General features: G+C 39.1%; 1 protein-coding gene across 1 annotated transcript in view; it reads right to left on the bottom strand.

Annotated features, from left to right (window-relative positions):
• The window catches only part of CSMD1 (CUB and Sushi multiple domains 1), a 1,072,234-nt gene that overhangs the window by 222,338 nt on the left and 827,342 nt on the right, over window positions 1-22,554 (bottom strand). Inside the window, exons 14-16 of the mRNA XM_087718982.1 lie at window positions 5,535-5,717; window positions 2,456-2,782; window positions 1,580-1,774 (exon numbers count right to left, since the gene is read on the bottom strand). Of these exons, the coding sequence (XP_087575108.1) occupies window positions 1,580-1,774; window positions 2,456-2,782; window positions 5,535-5,717 (705 nt within the window). The remainder of the gene's footprint in view (window positions 1-1,579; window positions 1,775-2,455; window positions 2,783-5,534; window positions 5,718-22,554) is intronic.

The following is a 22,554-nucleotide window of genomic DNA, read 5'->3' as shown; positions in this document are numbered from 1 at the left end:
TGAAGCGGTATATAAGTCTACTGCTATTGCTATTGCTATTGCTATTTTTGAGATTTAAAATAAAGGCAAATTGATTTTAAAATTGATTTAAGAGAGCATGCCAAATGAAGGGGACTTTTTGACCATGTTGTAATAATTGCTGTAAATGGATTGCAACACTCCTAGAATACAGCTTTGGGCATTGGTAGGAAATTGAGAAAATGGAATTACAGATTCTATTGTCTCCCTCCTCCATCTTATTTTTTTCTTTCTTTCACTGGAACTAAGGTGGAGAAATGCCTATGCTCTAGTTTCACTCACACCTTTCTTTCAGCCAGTCAAGCATAATCATACTAAATTGTCTTCCAGCTATCTAGAGGGAATGGGATTTCGAAATTGAGTTTCCAATTGCCAGAAGAGGGAGAAATGTCTGTCATAGAAAAAAAACAGAGTTCTTCCAACCAAGTTAAGCCATTACATTTAAGAGCTATTCTTCGATGAAATCAAATCGTGGGGGGGACAAAAAATGGTAGAATTAAATGTGAAAGAGTATTTTGTGTGATTTGAAAGTATTTCCATAAACAATCCTCCTAAACCTGTTCAATCATTTCTATTTATAGGAATTTCTCTGGGTTTTCAATAAAAGGAATCTAAAAAGCTTCCTCGCTGATCTACTTTTGCATGTGGAGAAAGGTGGATGATCGCAGCTACCTCTGAAAACCAACTCAGCCCCTTTGGTTTTAATCTCAGTTTATTTATTTAATAGCACATATTTGAAAATCAGGAATAAAGGTGAGTTATAAAATAGGCCATCAAATGCAGTTCAAATGAAAATAGTGCAATAAAAGACAAGTCTAGAAATCGAAGCAAATGTTTATATGCATTTATTTTAAGACTGACTCATCACTCTGTAGTTATCAGTTCTCAAATTGATATGCCATAAAAAAGGAACAAAATTACTGTATTAAACCAATGAAAAGCAGAAGTTCAAATTGACATATTAAAATCAATGGAAGATAGCAAAAGCAAAATAATTATCATAAGAAATAAATTGTAAACAGAGAGTTTAAGTTTAGAATTGCAACAACCTCAAGTACTAAGTAATTAAAATTGATCAAGAAAATAGAAAATATTAATAAGAAATATATAAATATTTCTTCCTGAAAATGTATTTCATAGCTAGAGCTGGGGACAACTACTAAAATTCCACCCTCTGAGTAGTGTTCCATCAAATCTTAGATTATGGGGCCACTTGGAAAAGATCCTATGATGTAGTAACAATTCAGGTAGCAACATCTGGAAAAGGCCTACCACCTTCCAATACCTTTACCACAAAACATTAATTTTATTGATAGAACCACTTTGAACTAGACATAGAAACAATTAGACCACTGTTGTATATTATACATTATGAAATACCGACATAATACTGATAATACACAGTTACAGTTAGTATCCTCCCAAACTTTCAAGAATAGCCTCAAATGTCAAACATAAGGATACCAAATGGAAAATTACCAGTTCTAGCATAATTGAAACTAGTAAACACAGTGCAAACAACATTTTCAGATTTATAATTCAAGACCTATTAAAGCCTTACCTTCACAACGTGGGACAGTTGAACTCCATACAACATTTCCATCTTGCAGCACACAAGTTATAGTCTCTGAGCCCTGAGTTTTCACAAAGCCATCATCGCAGTGAAAAGAAACTGAACTTCCCAGAAGGAATCTGTCTCCAAAGCGTCTTCCATTGATGGGGATTCCTGGATCATGGCACTCATTTTGACCAAATGCTAAATTTTACAAGAAAAGACATGGGGAATTCAAATTAATAGATGGATTGTTATTACAATATATTATATTCATACAAGCTCATTCTGTCACCGATTTATCATTGGTTTTTCCATGTTTGGATATGATTTTGGTCAACTATAATGACAATTCTGAGACACTTAATACATGCCAATGATAAAATATGATAAATCTGAACCAGATTGAAGCTGGTAGTTGCACTGAGAGGAAATTGACATTACTAAAATTTGAAGAAGTTAAAAAAAGTTTTAATTGTTTTGACAATTGGAATGGATAAATTAATGAATATTTCAGCATCTCCAGTGCATAAATTGTACACAATTATATATGTTTACTAGAAAAAAAATTCAATGAATGCACAATTATATTTCTGAAGATTATTGTCCTGCTAATTCTGTAGATTTATTCATTAACAACAAAAAATATAAGGGGGAAAGTACTTAAATCATCCAAACGGAAATATAGTACTAAATGTAGGCATGATCAGCAATATGAATTCAAATGACTTGCATCATTCAGCCAGCCTCAAGGAATATCAATTCCTACTGACTTAATACTCTGTGAAGCATTTATATTAGGTCTCCAAAATTAAGTCTTAGAAGTACTTACTTTGGTTCTATGAAGCCTAGCTTATTTTGTTTGAAAATAAAATGAGTACTTACTAGTATACGTTATATTGAATCCCCTTCCAGTAGTTGAATGATCTGATTGAAATTCAAGACGTACTATGTGTCCATTGCTAGCAATTTGAGAAGGGACATCATTGCCCGAAAAAGTACCAAGAGCTGGTAGGTCAGAAAACCCATCATCTTTCACTGTCAAATAATCAAACTGAGGCTCTACATCAAAGTCATTAAAAATAAGATGTATCCTGCTCCCTGGTTCAGAAATAATCAGCCATACACAATTCATGTTGTTTCCATACTCTTCAGGGTAGTTTGGTGAAAGAATAATTCCTGAAGGTGTTGTGAAGTTGAAGAAACATGAGACTGCCAAAGGGGGGAAAAACAAATATCATCAATCCATACGATGAAAAGGCAAAGCTGTTTATAGCCCAACTTATCATTACGCAAATGAGTCTCAAGATGTATCCATACTGTTTAGAAGTCTAAGAAATAGAAGAGTTGGTATTAGCTAGCCAGCAGTCAACTCTCTTGCCCTATTGAGGAGATGTGTGGCATATGAATTTAATAAATAAATGAATGAATGAATGAATGAATGAATGAATGAATGAATGAATAAATAAATAAATAAATAAATAAATGGGAAGGGAAACTAGATACTGAAGAACTATTCTCTGGCTTTGTAATGTGGTTTTTCAGGTAGAAAGAAAGAAAGAAAGAAAGAAAGAAAGAAAGAAGGAAGGAAGGAAGGAAGGAAGGAAGGAAGGAAGGAAGGAAGGAAGGAAGGCAGGCAGGCAGGCAGGCAGGCAGGTCGGTGAGTCGGTCTAGGACCAATATAAGAGTTTGACTTAAAATAAAGCAAAGTATTAAACATTGGATTGTGGGCGAGGAACACAATCCTTCTTACCTTATGGGGGCCTGTTATACACACTTTCTATGACTAGAGAAGGTAAGAAGGTTAGGTGGCTCTGATGCATAAAAACAGCTTCAGTCTTACCAAGGACTGAGATCAAGAATACACTGACTACTGGCTGGCCAATCTCAAGCCTTCTATTTCTTAGATGTCTAAACAGTATGGCTATATTAGTATATTACCTATCCAGGTACTTCCTAGAATCTCTCACTGAACTGATAACAGATAAGAGATTTGATATTGGAGTCTTCCCTAAAGCCATCATGTTGGCTTACTTCGTTATCGACTTTGGGAAGACTTTCTTAAGCAGCTCAGGAGTTCACAGCAAATACACACCTATAGAGAGAAGGCTTGGGGCTTAACCACTGCTACTGATATCGTGACTTTTTTTTTTGGACATCTTCCTCTGCTTTCTCCAGGGACACCATTGCCATTGGGTATGACCTTATGAATACAGGTAGTTCTCAACTTACAACCATCCATTTAGTGACCATTTTTCACACACTTACCCATGGCAACTGGCCTGTCGTTATGAAGGTGGCAGTGCCCGGGGGGGGTCATATGATCACCTTTTGCGACCTTCTGACAAGCAAAATCAATGGGCAAGTCAGATTCACTTCCCAACCCTGCTACTAACTTAACAAATGCAGTGATTCAGCGTGACCCGTCAAAACCGCGCTCGACTAAGCTGCGCCCGATTAAACCGTGTTGCTGACATCATTAACAGGGCGACAACAGCCAGCGCGGAGAAAGAAGGGCGCTTTAAATAGCGCTTTGAAAGCAAGCCGATTCAACTTAAGGTAAGGGTTAGGTTTAGGGTTAGGTTTAGGGTTAGGTTTAGGGTTAGGTTAAGGGTTAGGGTTAGGTTTAGGGTTAGGTTAAGGGTTAGGGTTAGGGTTAGGGTTAGGGTTAGGGTTAGGTTAAGGGTTAGGATTAGGTTTAGGGTTAGGTTAAGGGTTAGGTTTAGGGTTAGGTTAAGGGTTAGGTTTAGGGTTAGGTTTAGGATTAGGTTTAGGGGGGTTAGGTTTAGGTTTAGGGGTTAATTTTAGGTTAAGGGTTTACAGCATGCTTCTGTCTCCACGCTGTTGTCGCCCTGTTGATGACGTCAACTACGCGGTTTAGTCGGACGCGGTTTAGTCGAGCGCGGTTTTGTGGTGGAACCGTGATTCAGTGAGTAACTGTGGCAGGAAAAGTCATAAAATGGGGCAAATGGACATTTCTTAGCAATGGAAATTTGAGGCTTAGTTGTGGCCATAAGTCAAGGACTACTTGTATATATTAAAGTTTTGTTTGTACAAGTAGTGTTTATATCCTGGCCAAAAGAAGCAGCTAATGTCATTTTTCTTGTGTCAAATAGCTACATTGTTCATAGGATCAGAGGGCAGGTGAGGAACTGTATCTCAAACAGCATAAGAAAAATTACTAACAATCAGGGACACTCAAAAACATTTAAAATATAGGCAGGTGAGTGAAAACTGTCTTTCCATGTTTTCTTAGTAATGCTGCTGCAGCTATTATTGAACATGGCAATCAAGAACAATAAAGATTGATAACTCAGTTCTCCATGAGAAAGCACAAGTTACCATCTAATAACACCCAAAGTTTAATGTAAATAACAAAAATTGATTATCAAAAATGCATTGCAGTCAACCCAATTTTCACCTTACGGTTTGTATTATGTGATTTCTCAATCAATAATATATGCAACTTCATTAAATTTAAAATAAAGCCATTGTGGAATATAATCCTCTCTCAGTAAACTTTTTGATGTATGTCTTATAGGTAAGGATGATCATCTGTGTATTAAGTTTAACATGTGGAGGTTTGTTTTTTTCCCCCAATGTAAAGCAATATGACACAACTGAAATACATTCAAATATCTCTACATAATTGGATTGTGGCTTGAAATACAACACAATGTGGGCAAGCTTTAATTACAATGCCAACCAAATTATTATTTTTTTCCTGCTCTCCTACTTATAGGGCAAGTTTATTCTCACATATTTTATTTAAGAAGATATTTTAATTAAAGCAAACTCTATTTGTAAAAGGGGAAAAGAACATGAATAATAAAACAGTAGAATAAATGAGTATATCCCATCAGCCGGCATTCCAAGGGAAGGGGATATTCCAAGCTTTGCTGCAAATGACTGCAACTTACAGAGGGAAATCGATACAGTGATAAGAAAATAGATGAGAACTTACAAACACAGCTGGGTTTATTCCCAGACCACTGATTGTTCTGCTGACATGTGATCATTCTCTCTCCCATAAGTTCAAATGCTGCCTGACATTCAAAAGTTAGAGAATCTCCATGAAGGAAACTACTTCCAGTCCTCTTCCCATAAGATGGAACTCCAGGATCACCGCAGCCACCTTTCTCTATTTCTATATAAAGGGGAAAATAATTGATGCAATTTAAATGGCATTCTGCATGGACTTCAAAGCAATTGCTCTATCATTACTTCACCCCGACCCTGAAAACAGACAATAAGGTAAAGACCTCTCTGTATGAAACCAAAAGTTTTGGATTATTGGCTGGTCAATGGAAGACTTCTTAGCAATAGCAATAGGAGTTAGACTTATATACCGCTTCCTAGGGCTTTCAGCCCTCTCTAAGCAGTTTACAGAGTCAGCATATCACCCCCACAGTCTGGGTCCTCATTTCACCCACCTCGGAAGGATGGAAGGCTGAGTCAACCTTCTTCAAAGGTAACCTTAGGTCAGACACAGGGTGGGGGGACTGTACCGGTTCGGACCGGTTCGGATGAACTGGTAGCTCCGATGATCAGCTGGGAGTGAACCGGTTTGCTCCAACAATCAAGTGGGCTCACCTGCCCGCCCCTGCCCTTTATCTTGTCAGTTGAGTTGCGCAGCATAGCGGATTATAGCAATAACAATAGCAGTTAGACTTATATATCGCTTCATAGGGCTTTCAGCCCTCTCTAAGCGGTTTACAGAGTCAGCATATCGCCCCCCACAACAATACGGGTCCTCATTTTACCCACCTCGGAAGGATGGAAGGCTGAGTCAACCTTTGAGCTGGTGAGATTTGAACCACTGAACCGCAGATAACAGTCAGCTGAAGTAGCCTGCAGTACTGCAACCTAACCACTGCGCCACCTTGGCTCTTACCCCACTTCAGCTGTTTTCCTTCCCAGCTGTAATGCGGAAGGTATACTTTCTCAAAACTGCGCATGCAGCGCATATCAGATATGTGCACGAGCACAGAGAGCGATCATTCAACCAGTTGTTAAACCGGTAGGATCCCACCCCTGGTCAGACATTCATAAAGATATTCTTCTTTCTGGGCCAAGATTACAGGGAGAATCCCAAGACTTCAAAGGACAACATGGTTATTTCTTAACTTATTTTACTGGTCATATCAATCGAGTCATAAATTGTTGACTACGAAGTGAACATGAATCCGCAGTGTGATAGGGCTACAAAAATGCATCAATTCACCTGAGCCTGTCTTAACAGAGTCATATTTTTTCAGATCATGAAAATCCTCTGAGCGCCATGAACCTGCCCTCTGGAACAACAGCCCCCAAGAGAGGAGAAAGCCTGCCCTTCACATGGTAAGTCTGTTCTCAAGTCTGGGATTAGGTGGAATTGCTTGTGGATTGCCTGGCAATTTGTTTTCGGCTTGTTAGGAGACTCTGAGTGTTCAATTTTTAAATGCATTCTTTGACGTTGAAATTGTAAGCCACTCAAAGTGTTTGGAGTCAGACAGATTTGTAATCTAATAAACAAACAAACAAACTTGCTAACATGAAAAATCCTGTAAGGATGTATTGAAATGCAAAATGCTTAGAGTGGAAAAGGAAAATGGAGAAAACAATTGATAATTTTTCAAAGAGATGCAAGGTTATTAGACAGAATTAAGATTCTTTCATAAGCAATTCTAAAGGGCAAGTCGATATCAAAGAGATTTAAGCTATACAAGTAATAATATAGTTTTGGACAGAGGTGGGCAACTAGGGCCCCCCTTATGACCTGTGGACTTCAACTCCCAGAATTCCTGAGCCAACATGGCTGACTCGGGAATTGTGGGAGTTGAGGTCCACAGGTTGTAAAGAGCCATAGTTGCTAACTGCTGCTTTAGGATGATAAAGCGGTCAGTTATAGTTGCCGGAGTCTCCCACTCAGGATAGAGCTGCAACTGGAACACCGTCCAAGGTTGGCAAAGGTACCTGCTGGCCGCAACTGTTAAATCAGCAATAGCTGTGATTCCATTATTACTGTAACGATTACTGCAACATGCTCTACATGGGGCTGCCCCTGAAGAGTGCTCGAAGACTGCAGTTGGTCCAGAATGCAGCCGCGCGAGCGATAATGGGTGTACTAGATACACCCATGTTATACCTATCCTCCGCGAGCTGCACTGGCTTCCCATTGGTCTCCAGACATGCTTCAAGGTGCTAGTCGTTACTTTTAAAGCCCTACATGGTTTAGGACGTGGCTACCTGAGAGACCGCCTCCTGCCATTTTCCTCCCAAAGACCGATAAGATCACACAGATTGGGCCTCCTCCGGGTACCATCAGCCGGTCAATGTCGGTTGGCGACCCCTCGGGTAGGGCCTTCTCTGTTGCTGCCCCAGCCCTAGGGAATGATCTCCCTGTAGAGATCCGGACCCTAACTACTCTTCTGGCCTTCCGTAAAGCTACTAAGACCTGGCTGTTCCGGCAGGCCTGGGGCTGTTGATTAGCATCCAGCCCCACTATAAGCAGTAGGTATGTTGTGTAATTTTAAACAATTGTATTTCTATTTTTAATTTTTATATTCCCTTGTTTGTCTGTAAGCCGCCCAGAGTCCCTAGGGAGTGGGCGGCATATAAATGTCAATAAACTTCCAAACTTCCATTATGACTTGGAAATTATTCTTTTGTTCTTTTGGGAAAATCCCACTCCAGAGTTAAAAATTAGAGCAGATACAAAACCAAATAGTTTCTGGACAAAACCAGTAATTCTGTGCTGTGGGCTATAACTTCAACTTTTATTCATACTCCAGGCACGAGATAAAAACACAACCCTAAGACAGTTTGCTGAAGTGGAAACAGGGAGATCTTAAGGTCGAGTCCTGCCTGAGGGACAAAGCCAACTGGGGGGCCTCAGGTCCACATTTCACTCAGCCCTAATCCATGGCAAACCACAGCCAATCATTTCTGAAACCTTGCCAAGAAAACTGCAGGATCTTATCCATGGAAGTTGCAAGAGCCGAGGTGGCGCAGTGGTTAGGGTGCAGTACTGCAGGCCACTTCAGCTGACTGTTATCTGCAGTTCAGCGGTTCAAATCTCACCGGCTCAAGGTTGACTCAGCCTTCCATCCTTCCGAGGTGGGTGAATTGAGGACCCGGACTGTGGGGGCGATATGCTGACTCTGTAAACCGCTTAGAGAGGGTTGAAAGCCCTATGAAGCGGTATATAAGTCTAACTGCTATTGCTATTGCAAGGAGTAAAGGCATGCCCCTCTCTCAAAAGATTAAAGTGTTCTTTTTAATGATCTCCAGAATATGTCAGCATAGCGCAAAACACTTCAGTTGATGTACTCTACTGACTAAAGATCATATTTATCATATTTTATCATTGACAGTATCAATCTCTCGGTCACTAAACACTGGTTGTTTTTTTATTGTTACTCAACTTGGCAACTTTCTGATGTGTGACTTCAACTCTCAGAATGCTGGCTGGGGAATTCTGGGAATTGAATTCCACGCAATTGAAAGTTGCCAAGGTTGCAAAAAACCACTGCCTTCTATTTCTCAGTAAACAATCTTAGAAAAAGCTCACAAAAGAAAACCCCTTGGTGATATGCAACATATTAATCCAATAAATGGGTGAAGCTGTAACCAAACGTATTGGCTCTGCCATTCCACTGGACTATTTCAGGGGTGTGGAAAGGGGGGGGATCTGCTGCTTGGGTAACAGTCTATCCTCCATAGTAATCTACCAGGCCTCGGGCTCTGGAGAGGACATTCCAGCTTTACCTCTTCCCAGATCATGATAGCATAGTCTTTTGAGGCCGATGGATGCAAATGAATGAAGGGGTGAAGCTGTAAACGAGTGATATCACAAATCCTTGTTCCATGAAGAATGTTTGTACAGTATAAGAAAATCTTGAATTGCAGGCATAAAATTGAACCATCTCATTGCTGTACTTCACATGGATCTACACCTCAGTTCTCAAGGAAACTGAATGAGCAGAAATAGCATAGATGATCTCAATTCCCCATGGCATCATTATCATGCACTGTACACTGGTTTTATTTTAGATATATATCTCCCATATATGTACTGCTACACAACATTAATGATTCAGTGACTTTTTTCCCCCCCAAAGAAGCCTGAAACTAGCACAATTTTAAGAAAGGAACAAGTGCTAACGAACAGCTGGGATACCATTGTTTTTCCACATTAAGATATATAACTCATTTAATTTTCCTTTATGAAGATCTTTATCATCACTTGGAGCATCAAGGGGCAGTTCCATTAGTTTTTGCAGCTGCTGGAATATCTTCTGTCCTTTCAATGGTTGTCAGAAGAAGAAAAAAAAGAAGTTTTGGGCTATTTGATCTGTGTCGAGGAACTTTGTGCAAAATAAAGCAGATACAAAGGACTGCCTTGCACAGGCACATAATGAGAAGACTTCTTCTTTAAATGGACTGTTCCTCTTGGTTTGGAATACCAGAAAATATCTGTTCTGTAAAATTCACCCAAACAATAAAATTGAAATTCAGGGCAATTATCTCTGCTTATTCCAAATTTGAACAAAATGAGCTTCGTAATGGCATATGTTTTCATGGATTAGAGCCCATCGCATCAAGCATATTATTTTCAGTAAATTTGTTTATGTACATGAGAGAGAGGAAGAGTAAAAGATGGAGCTAAATGACTGTGAAATACTAAAAATACAATATCTAACAATGAAATGAGAAATAAGAATATTGTTAAAACTACAGTGCTAATTGAAAACAGCAATAATTGGTGATATTTTAACATACCTAAAAAAAAAAAAAACACCTGCAGTATATAACAGGAAACTATCTAATCAGATCTAATTTGTAACTGCTGAGTAGTAGTGCTTTGTAATCACATGGCTGAGAATTGAAAATTTCCACTGGCAATACTATTTGGCAAATATAATCTGGCAATCTTTCCATTCTTCAAAGAATGGCAAACCAACACAAATGTTTGCTGAAGACCAACGGGAAGCATCTCTTGACAATTCCAATGTTATTAGAATTGAAATATCCATATGATACTTTTCTTTGCAAATTGAAAAAAAAAATCAGGGTATATTTCTTATCCACATGGAAAGTTACCATTTCCATTTACTTCCCCAGCCATTTACTCTCCCTTACTTCTAAGAAGTCATTTAGTATCATTTTTTCAGGCTTAATTTTTAATTTGTCCACATTATTTATGAAGTGTTGAAAAGGGTTGAGATTAAAACTTTGATTTTTCAGGCAGCCCAAGAACTCTAATAAGACTTTTAAGAGCACTTCTCATTGTGTCAATTACCATGAAGATGCTAATCAGTCATAAAGAATTAACATGACTTTCTCTAGGGTATTTTTTTTATTTTATTATATAATATTAAAGAAGATTGAGATGGCTGGGTTATTACTGAAAATATCTGATAGTATTTTGACAGTCATTCAGATTGTCAATCCTATTCCAAACTGGGAACACATTTGAGAAGGGTATAGTCTTTCTCTAATATGCCACTAATGTACTAACAACACAAAAAGTATCTGTATCTACCCATGATAATTCTTATACATCAAAAATAACACATCACAGCTTTCTCTAGTTCAATATTTACTCATGTAGCAAAATTACGTTGTATGTTTCATTGTGACAGATCAATTTTTAGCAATCTGTCTGGAAATTCTAAAACGTTGCAGCCCCCACAGCATCTGGAGAACGCCAGGATAGAGATATCAAATTATAAAATCCCTAATCTGTTCTCTCACATTCACACGAAACATTCAGTATGCTAAAATGACATGGTCTCCTTCATCAGTTTCCACCACAGCCAATCCTAATTTCAGAAACATTCTGTTCATTGCTGTCCTAGGATTTGTATATTTTTTTCTATATAATGAATATCATGAACTCCCAAGTTCAAAAAAATAATTAGGGTGTTTTAAAGAAGCAGTCTTCTTAACAATAGCACTAGCAGTTAGACTTATATACCGCTTCATAGGGCTTTCAGCCCTCTCTAAGCGGTTTACAGAGTCAGCATATCGCCCCCCACAGTCTGGGTCCTCATTTCACCCACCTCGGAAAGATGGAAGGCTGAGTCAACCTTGAGCCGGTAAGATTAGAACCGCTGAACTGCAGATAGCAGTCAGCTGAAGTGGCCTGCAGTACAGCACTCTAACCACTGCGCCACCTCTTGTTTGGTGATAGACAAAATATGAAACTTGTATTGCCATTTTTGGAATACTGTTTATGTAGGGAGAATGTATATCGTCCATACACTAATAAACACAGTTTCCAATTCAGAACCAAACAAAAACAAAACAGTGTCTAGAATCTTCTTTCCTTCCAATGCGAGGCATTGAGGATATTATATATAGTATATTCCTTTCTTCCTCCTTCCATCCATCCACCTGCATACAGACTCTGCCTACAGACTTAGAAATAGCAATTTCTGAGAGAGGACCACTTAGAAAAGAAAGGCCCACAGAATACATAAGAAATTGCATGTTCCAGTCCTCAAACTTGAATTCACTACAAATGGCAATATTCTTACAGAAAGTATGGTAAGTATATTATGTATATTTCTTCCCATTCATTTTAGTAAAACTGTTTCAGTCATTTATATGTCAAAGATTTTTTTTCCCCCATGCCAGTGGGACTTTGAGATGCCACCGTCTCAGGATTGATCCTGCTGAAGAATTGATCTGCACCTCATCACAGGCCATGATCCTTAAATTAATGTGCCACTCAATCTTATCAATGAAATGGATGAAGCACCTCAAATTACCACCCGCAGTTCCATTTAGTAAATCAAGTGCAGCATGAAGAGGGATTATCAATACTGCTTTTCAGTCAGATGCCAAGTATTTTTTTAATCAAGTGTTTCAAGAAGAGCATACAGATAGTCCTAGCTACCAACCTCCTGTTTGGCATTGTGATGGCACTGAATGAATGGTAGTTACAACCACTCTTTAAAGTTCCAGCAATTGTATCATTGCCATGGTCACCTAATTATGATTTAGGTTTTTGATAACCAGCTTGCACTTATGATGGTCGCTATACGCAATCTTCCCTGCTGGTTTCCCACAAAGGCAATGGGGAAGCCGGAAGGAAAGGTTGCAAGATGTTCTGATAAGTCCACCCGCTGCTTCTGTTCACTTGTGTGGTGTCCTCCTTCTCCCCCAACCTCCCTTCACTCATATCATGCTTCCCACAACCTTTAGTTCATGCATAACCTATGCTAGGACTTCTAGGCTCTCCCCCCTCCCTGAAGCACCCCCAATGGCATCCCAATTGGAACTCTGGAACTCTGTTTTCTGATTAACAACCTGAATGTCTTGGGTTTACAACTGCAACCTTCAGTCCCAGGATTGTCATTGCTAAGTGATGTGGTTACATGACGTTGTGCTTTACGACACATTTGCTTAGCAATGGCAATCCCAGTTTCAATTGCTGTACTCTGCTTCTTTTTGCCACAGTGTCCAACAGACTTTTAATCAGGGCAAGTACAGATGGGAGCCCAACTTATTTTAACAAGAAACAAGTAGCTATTCAAAATTGCCTTAAATTGACCTTCAATTATGTTAGCTTTTAATGGCTGCCTTTGATTTTCATAAGAAAAGCAAAGTTCCTAATATGCACTGAGCTAGAAAATTAAAAGAGCTATCATCATTCATTCATCTAGGTTAGTCAATTCATTCAATGTTGGTTTCACCAACTAATCAATACTGGTCAAGACTGGCTAGTAAAAAAATAGCAGGATTTGGAAACGAAAATTGAAGAGACCAAAAAAAATGGGAACAGAGTATAAAGAAAATCATTGCTTATTTGAAGTGTGATATTTGATTTTTACAATTAGGAACTAGCTGTCATGTTTCAAAAAGCTTCCAAGATGAAGAATGTTTTTTTTTTTTCCTTTTGTATTTTGTTCCTTTTTTAAAGGAGAAAAAAAACCCCATTTTCCTCCCACTGCTAGAGAAAGAAATTTATTTAGAGCAGTTTGGAAGCTGATCTCAATTATTTCTATTCTTTCCTTATTTTCTCTGAGACTGTCTCGTGACTAAATTGCTGTTGGTTTTTCTCACTTTGGAAATAAGCTAAAGAAATAGAAGAAGTTGCATTTTTGGTATCTATTTGCAAATTTAATAAAACAAGTCTAGCGTTTCTGTGAGATCTATTACATCTAGTAACAGAATAGTGTGGCAATCAGATCCTCTGAGTCAGATAGATCTGATCTTGAGAAATGTGGAAATCAGAATAAACCTGGACCTTCAATACAAAATTACCCATCTGTGGATAAACCCAGATTACTTTGATCATCGTATACCTTCATTATGTGTCAGGTAGATTATTATAATGGCACATACAAAGTTGCCTTTTTTGTCTGGCACTGTGATGGAATGTATTTTAGGAGGTGTAACTGGCATTACTTAAAAAAAATGTGCTAGAGGAAAAAGGGACTTTAAAAAATGACCTCTCCAAAGAATTAAATTAGAAATAACATTAATATACATTTTTTCCTACCGGTAGTAGTGCCCAATCGAAGGTATCACCAGAATTTTAGCTCTCTGAAACACTTTTTATACAGCTCCAATCAAAATTAAAACAAAACAAAATAAAATAAAACATTTACCCCCTATATTAAATGAATATGGAAGATTTTCTTTTGCAAACAACTTGTATTTCAATTAGGGGCGAAAAAAACAGTCATGGATATCTGTTCTGACCCCCCTCCTCCGTCCAGGAACGAACGCTGAAACCAACATAAAGGAGAATGTTTTTTAATCAGTCCAGACTCTCGTTGGCTGCAAGCCACATAAACAAAGAGATAAGCACTCTGGCAGCAAGTCCTACAAACCTTGGCAGCAATGCAAACAAACTCTGGCAGCAATCCAGCCTGCCAAGTTTGTTTCTCGTTAGTCTTCTGCAAGAAGGGCGTGGCCCAAGCAGTCTCTTTTATAATCGGGAGAGGATCTTAATGAGCATCAGCTGAGCGTAATTACCTCCTGTAATTACGTAGTTGTTCGTGACGCCGAGTAGCCCTTCGACGGCGTGCATCCCAGAACAACTCACAGGTGGTTTCTGGATTGCTCTCTCTTGTCTCCTCCCCTCTGAGCCAAGGCTCAGGCACCACCTGGTGGTCAACCAGTCTCTCTGCGCCCTGCTCGGAGTCGGAACCCTGTCCAGGGTCCTCCACATCCTCCAGGGCCGACTCATAAGGCCCCTCGCTGTTGGAGTCTGGTGGCAGCTCCAACGACTCCTGCCGTTATCAAAGAACATTCTATAAATATGGGATGAAGGGGTTGCTAAAAAACAGGGCTGGGGAATTCTGGGAGTTGAAGTCCACAAATCTTCAAGTTGCCAAGTTTGGAGACCTCTGCTAAAGAGGATGGCAGATAACATTCTGATATATCAGTCCTTGTATTTGGTTTTTTCTCTCCAACATAAAGAGGGAAGCCCATTTCCAAAAACAAAAAACAAAATCTGGGAACTCCTAAGCCCATAATTGAACTCAAAAATCAGTTACAAAAATGCAATAACAGATCTGAATGATCACCATTGCTCTCTTGGCAAATTCTGGTGAGATAAATGTGTCCTAAGAACAGCAATCATGTTTGATATGCAAAGAGAGAAAGAGAACATGGGGCATGCCGTTTCAGCTTTAATTACCCCGATGCCTTTTATATCTCATGAAAGGGAATGCTGAATCTGTCAAAAACTAGCAGAACTTCCCCTGAAATTAATAAATAAACAACGCCTTCCCTTTAGATTTAGAGCCATGTAATATTGTAAAATTCTAAAAAAAAACAACCCACTGAATACAGAAAAATGGTTAAAAAACAACAACCGTTAACTGTTAACTAAAAACACAAAAGCATTAGAAGCCCAGTAACTGACAGTCAATCTACAGAAGCATTTTACCAGATTACATGGTAAAGGGAGATGTAAAGGGACACCAAAAATGTTTGTTTAAAATACTCTTCATTTTGTTTGAAAATACACAATAGCCAAGAAAAAAAAAGCAAGTGTAAACAACTAAGACTCAGCCTAAGGGGGAAACTCTTGCAAAAGGAATGGGGGGAAAGGTTTTGTGCACAAGCCAAATAAAATAATACAACACGCTTTTAGGTGTACACCGAAGTCTCTACGTAATTGAATTTTATCAGAGACCCGGAACATTTACACTTCGTAATCTTGGAGAAGGTGCACTGTCTGTCTTCCTAAACACAGCCTGGCTCCTGGGAAGACTTAAAAAGACCGCTCAAACAAACCCGTTGCTGGCTGTTTAGTGCTAGGGCCCAGTCTGGGGAGTGAGACTGAGTTGGAGGCAGAGAGCTTAAGGACTTCTGACCTTGCAACTCAAGAGCCAGAGGACTCTTCTACAGATGAAATCCTGAAAGAGCAGAACTTACTGGAAAATAACCCTGCTCTGTTCTGGAGCAGTAATCGATAATCTCTTACTGGATACAGAAGCAGCAGTCCAAGTCAGCTGATGGAGGAGCTTACTGGACCAGAACCTCTGTAGTGGAAGACCGACAGAGTAGAACAAAGAGTTTTAATGAGAGTCTCCAAAATGAAGAGTAAAAGGTAAAGGTGAAAGTTCCCTTTGCACATATGTACTAGTCGTTCCCGACTCTAGGGAGCAGTACTCATCTCCATTTCAAAGACGAAGAGCCAACACTGTCCGAAGACATCTCCATGGTCATGTGGCCAGCATGACTAAATGCCGAAGATGCACGGGACGCTGTTACCTTCCCACCAAAGGTGGTCCCTATTTTTCTACTTGCATTTTTTTGTGCTTTTGAACTGCTAGGTTGGCAGAAGCTGGGACAATTAACGGGAGCTCACTCCGTTATGCGGCGCTAGGGATTTGAACCGCCGAATGCTGACCTTTCTGATCGACAAGCTCAGCATTTTAGCCACTGAGCCACCACGTCCCACTGAAAATAAAGAGAGTCTTGCTTGAATCTGGACTATTGAAAAAGGGCTTAGAAGTCAGAGTTCTGTTTTTAATTTCAGAGCTCAGTTCCTGATTGTGGGCAGTTTTCTTTCTCTGAGATCCTTGGAATGGTATAAAACTACGTTCAATTTTATTCCAATATCTTGGATTTGCCTCTGTCAGAAGGAAATAACTCTTGCTACCCTTGACATCCATATCACTCACCAATGCTGGCAACTGGTGAACCCTAAACAATAAAACAAATATTGCTTAAGAGTTTCTGCCCGTTTCTATGGTAAAACTGACTAAACATCTGTCCCGCTAGGAAATTGGCATATACAGACATCCCCTTGAGATATAGAAATCCTTTATCCACACAATGATATTCTCCCAACACCAGATCCATCACCCAAAGGCCAACACCTGGACACACAAGGGGCCAAAGCTCATCTTACCCTGGAGAAAATATTATTCTGGACCCAACTCAATCCCCCGAGGCAAACACATTGGCGGACGTCTTCACTCGCTTCCTAAACAAAGACTAGACTTTCCTATCAATACTACCGATCCTGTCTTTTAAAAACTCATGGCATCACTGATTGCTAAACTCTTCCTTTCACTGTTAAATAAACTCTATTTTTGCCATCGAGGAACAGATTAACAGAAGAGGAAGGGACCTTGCAGATTACCTAGTCCAACCCCCTGCCCAAGCAGGAGACCCTACATCGGCCTCTACCTAGGATCGAACTCACAACCTCCTGATTGTGAGGCAAGAGCTCTACCTTTATTGTCCTATATTGTTTGAACCTGGCTCGGGATGAAGTATTTTTTTTCCCGTACATGGAACTTCAGCTATTAAAAGAAGTACCCCAATACCATCTCCAAACTCTGACATTCTAAATTGTGGCCAAATTTACAGCTTCCAATGAATCCTTTGTATAGAACCTCTCCATTTGCAATTTCTGGCACACGCCATTTAACTTCAGGGAGCCGAGGTGGTGCAGTGGTTAGGGTGCAGTACTGAAGGCCACTACAGCTGACTGCTATCTGCAGTTGAGCGGTTCAAATCTCACCGGCTCAAGGTTGACTCAGCCTTCCATCCTTCCGAGGTGGGTGAAATGAGGACCCAGACTGTGGGGGCGATATGCTGACTCTGTAAACCGCTTAGAGAGGGCTGAAAGCCCTATGAAGCGGTATATAAGTCTAACTGCTATTGCTATTGCTATTCAAGACTTGGGAATTATATTTGATTAGTGATTTAGCTGTCTTTCCTTAGAAGTGAAGAAAAAAAAAGGCTAACAGAGTTGGCAGGGACCTTGGAGGCCTTCTAGTCCAACCTGCGGCTCAGGCAGGAAACCCTAGAGCTGCGGTGGTGCAGTGGTTAGAACGCAGCATTTCAAACTAATTCTGTCGACTGCCAGCAGTTCGAATCTCACCGACTCAAGGACTCAAAGCTGACTCAGAGTGGTAAAATGAGGACCCAGATTGTTGGGGAAAATATGCTGACTCTGTAAACTGCTTAGAGACAACGGCAAAGAACTCTGAAGGAGTATATAAGTGCTTTTGCTACACCATTTCAGACAAATGGTTGTGCAATTTCTTCTGAAAACCTCCGGTGTTGGAGCACCCAAAACGTCTGGAGGCAAGTTGTTCCACTGATTAATTGTTCTCACTCCTAGGAAATTTCTCCTTAGTTCTAGGTTGTTTATCTCCTTGATTAGTTCCCATCTATTGCTTCTTGTCCTGTCAGGTGCTTTAGAGAACAGGTTGACCCTTCTTCTTTGTGGAAGCTCCTCTGATATTGGAACACAGATATTAGATTATGGCACTTGTAAAAAATTTACAGATGTTTACCTGGCAGAAGTGCTCTTTATAGGTTAATCTTGCTTTCACTATCATCACCTGTATTCTAATACTAGTATAATACGTCAAAATTTCCTCTGTGCTTGAAGTGTGTAGTAACCAACCACAAGTTTTTCTCATCCTTTGCAAAACAAAAAACAAAAACAAAAAACAAAAAAAAAACAACAACACCAGGACAAGAAGCTAATTTGTAACAATAATTTATTCCCTTCTTTCTTGTGAACTGTTGAACTGACAACCTATTTATATCATCTTACAGAAATACACATACTTTTAATTAAATTTTAATTAGCAGTTTACTTCATGTCCAACGGACTAAAATTAAATTGCCTTGATGTCAAGCAATTAACCTGGTTGAAGTGATGGGTAAAACAGCATTGTAGACTGTAACAAAAAAAGAAACTGTAAAGACTAACATCTAAAATGAAGCATAGATGAAATGTCAGTGATCAAATCTATACGAAGTCTCTCAAAATCTTTTATAAAATGAAATGGCAATGAGAACGCTGCAATTCATATTTTAACTATTTAAGTATCTGATCTTCTGATTACACACTGATTGCTATGGTCTCATCATTTTCCAGAAAGTTTAAGCTAGTTATCTGACAAGCTTACATTAGCAATCATTGTTCATCTCACAGTTAGCCAGATGTTTAGATTGGATTTGGCATTTTTATCCACCTATCAAGTTCTTCCTATCCCAAGGTCCTGGGATAGGTAGAAGTTGTTTCATAGTGTTTGAAGGATTTAAGCTGTTCCAAGTGAAGCTGCCTTTTGCAACTGACCTTTGTGGATTTTGTCAATGCCAATGGTGTTATTTAGCAAAACTTCTCCAGGATTATCTAACCACAATCTGGCACTCTTGAGTCTTTCAACATTACACTCCTCACCACTGCAAGTAAGTCCTTCTGCCTTGGTGCTAGTTACATTCTTATTATCTTTCCTTCTATCGAATATAATTTTATTTTATGTATTTATTTAGAAAATTTATTGGCTGCCCATCTTGTATCCAAAGACTTAGACATCATGTTAAACATCTCACGACTTTGCATGAGGTGTATAAATGAGAAAGGTCGTTTACTTCAAATGAACACTCTGCATTGATTTGTTCTGCGAGCCATTTGTTTATTTTATTGCTCATTCATGGGATTGTCAAGAATCTTGTCTAATACCAAAGTTCAAAAGCTTCCATAAACTTCCTAGACTACTTCTTTAATGTTTGAGTTCTCCATAGAGTGTTATAGGGAAAATCAGTGCCTGCATATTTCTGATATTTTTAGTTATAGACAGGTCATGATGTCTAAATATCATTATCAGTAACCATTATTAGTTACTGTACAAATCTGTGATATATTTCTTGATTGCTTGTTCCTTTACTGTTCATTGTCAATCCTTTTTAAAAAAATCCTACCTACCACATTTTCATTGTTAATTTTACAGCTGGCTACTGTATTTGTTATTGGTTTTGTGTTTTGCATATTTAAGTCTTAGGGCCATTTTTTCCCCCCACTGTGCTTCTTGGTTTTCATTATTAGAATTGTAAATCATTTGCATTTTCAGCTATCCAAGGATAATCATCAACATAGTGCAGCTTACGGATAATTTCCCTCCAACTTTAAACCACACTCGGCTTTTTCCAATCCAGCTTCTCGGGATATATTTAGCATATATTTAGACTAAATGAAAAAGGCTTCCACTCCTTTGCTATCTTGGAGTCAGCCTTCATCATGTTCTGTTCAGACTGTGACTTTCTGACCTGGGTATATTTCTTTGCATGAAGACAATGTGAGGCTCTGGGATTGATAATTTCCTAAGGACATTTTATGCTTGACGTGATTTGATATTACTGAAGGTCTGTGTAAAATTAATAGCACACACATTAACTTCTCTTTGGCATTTTTTTTTTTGACTTCCTCAATTATCCTGGGTGTATCAGCAATATTACTTGTTCCGTGGATCTTTCTAAAATCAACGCAAGCACCTGGCATCTCTTTCCTAAATATAGGGATTTTAATCTATATTGGAAGGTCCTAAGCTTCGTGACCCGTCAAAACCGCGCTCGACTAAGCCGCGCCCGATTAAACCACGTCGCTGACGTCATCAACAGGGCGACAACAGCCAGCGCGGAGAAAGAAGGGTGCTTTAAATAGCACTTTGAAAGCAAGCCGATTCAACTTAAGGTAAGGGTTAGGTTTAGGGTTAGGTTAAGGGTTAGGTTAAGGGTTAGGGTTAGGGTTAGGTTAAGGGTTAGGATTTGGTTTAGGGTTAGGTTAAGGGTTAGGTTTAGGGTTAGGTTAAGGGTTAGGTTTAGGGTTAGGTTTAGGATTAGGTTTAGGGGGGTTAGGTTTAGGTGTTAATTTTAGGTTTAGGGTTTACAGCGTGCTTCTGACTCTGCGCTGTTGTCGCCCTGTTGATGATGTCAGCTACGCGGTTTAGTCGGACGCGGTTTAGTCGAGCGCGGTTTTGTGGTGGAACCCCTAACCTTTACTTTGGCAGTATGATAAATTGAAGACATTGTACGAGAATCTACAAATTCTGTTAAATCTCTTTTCTTTGGAGACTTCTTTGGATCTTTCTGATCTGTGTTCTTTTCAGATCTGATGGCATGCTTCGCTTAGGACCTGCAGTACTACTGCTTCTGTTACTTGTCTTATTTCTACAAATTCCATCAATTCCTGCAATTTTCCAACTTGATAATGCCTGGAGCATTGATTTAACGTCATCTTCTAGCAAAGTGATTTTTTAAAAATATTTAAGCCAATTATGCCTTTTGTCTTGATCTTGAATAATGTCATTACTCCTCCTCTACCAAACATTCCTGACTTTGCTATCTTATACAAAGCCTTAACAGCAGTCGTCCCAAATTGGATCCTCCATTAGTAAAGCAGGCTGTTAGAAGAATAGACTCCAATGAGTAAAGTACATCAACTGCGCATCTCCAGTGCTATCTCAGTCTGGTTCATTTATTGGCTTCCTCCTCTCACAAAAAGCACTGGGAACAATTTTTCAAGCTTCACTTTTGGGATTCTTAACCTTGTCACACTGGGCTTTGAACTCTGGATTGTGCCTCACTGCGTCTCTCATGTTTTCCCTTGAATTTGTCATTTGTTAAATTGGATACTTGTTCTCAACATGCCAACCCTTGACTCCCTATATCTCAGGGGTTGCAACAAAGAAGAGGGAGTCAAACTATTCTCCAAGGCACCTGAGGGTAGAACAAGAAGCAATGGGTGGAAACTAATCAAGGAGAGAAGCAATTTAGAACTGAGGATGAATTTCCTGACAGTCAGAACAATTAATCAGTGGAACAGAAGTTGCCTCCAGAAGTTGTGAATGCCCCAACACTGGAAGTCTTTAAGAAGATGTTGGACTGGCATTTCTCTGAAACAGTATAAGGTTTCCTGCCTAGGCAGGGGGTTGGACTAGAAGACCTCCAAGGTCCCTTCCAACTCTGCTATTGTACTGTATTGACTATTTGCAGTTGCCATCTTTAGTTATAGGTTTTTTAAAAAGGGCATAGCTTCTATAAGTTCTGCCTGAATTTATTTATCAGTGGATTGGCTGGCATCCAGCAGTGCCAGCCCAGAAAAGGTGGAGGAACTCAATAAAAGTGAGATGGATGTACTGTTGGAAGACCTGAAGGACCAGGTTGAGGGCAGATTTTTCTAGAGAGGAATAAAACTATGTGTGATTATGGCACATAACTGGTCAAGCAGAAGTGATTTTTAATTCTTCAACTTATATTTTTAAGGGGAAGAATTTCATCATGGTTAAAAACATGGCTATGCTGGGAATGAATGTATATGCTTCGAACTCTACAAAGACCCATTAATGGAGGTGTGTTTGTGTTCACACATGAATATGCAATACCCATTTCCCTCATTTTTGACGTTCAGACATTTACTGTTCTACAGTACTAATGTGGCTGTGAGCACATTGCACAAATGTTTATGCGGCTCTTGATCCAAAAACATTATTCACTCCTCTTTGAATTATACTATTCTCTGCTACAAAAGAAATAGAAGCTAAAATATTGTACATGTGACTTTTACCATGTAACTGATTTATACCATACATTCATACCAAAAATGTAGTTGAATAACAGCAACATAAAACTAATTTTGATTCCAGCATATTTTAAGTATCATAAAAATTAGAAATATTATTTTGAGGTATTTCATCTATTACTAGTTTTTTTTCTTAATTTTAAGC

The sequence above is a fragment of the Thamnophis sirtalis genome, unplaced genomic scaffold, assembly GCF_051295495.1.
Source record: "Thamnophis sirtalis isolate CommonGarterSnake01/CBP01778 unplaced genomic scaffold, rThaSir2_p1.2 scaffold_6, whole genome shotgun sequence".
Taxonomy (NCBI): Eukaryota; Metazoa; Chordata; class Lepidosauria; order Squamata; family Natricidae; genus Thamnophis; species Thamnophis sirtalis.
The sequence above is the reverse complement of the archived record's forward strand: the minus strand, read 5'-3'. Positions and strand labels throughout refer to the sequence as shown.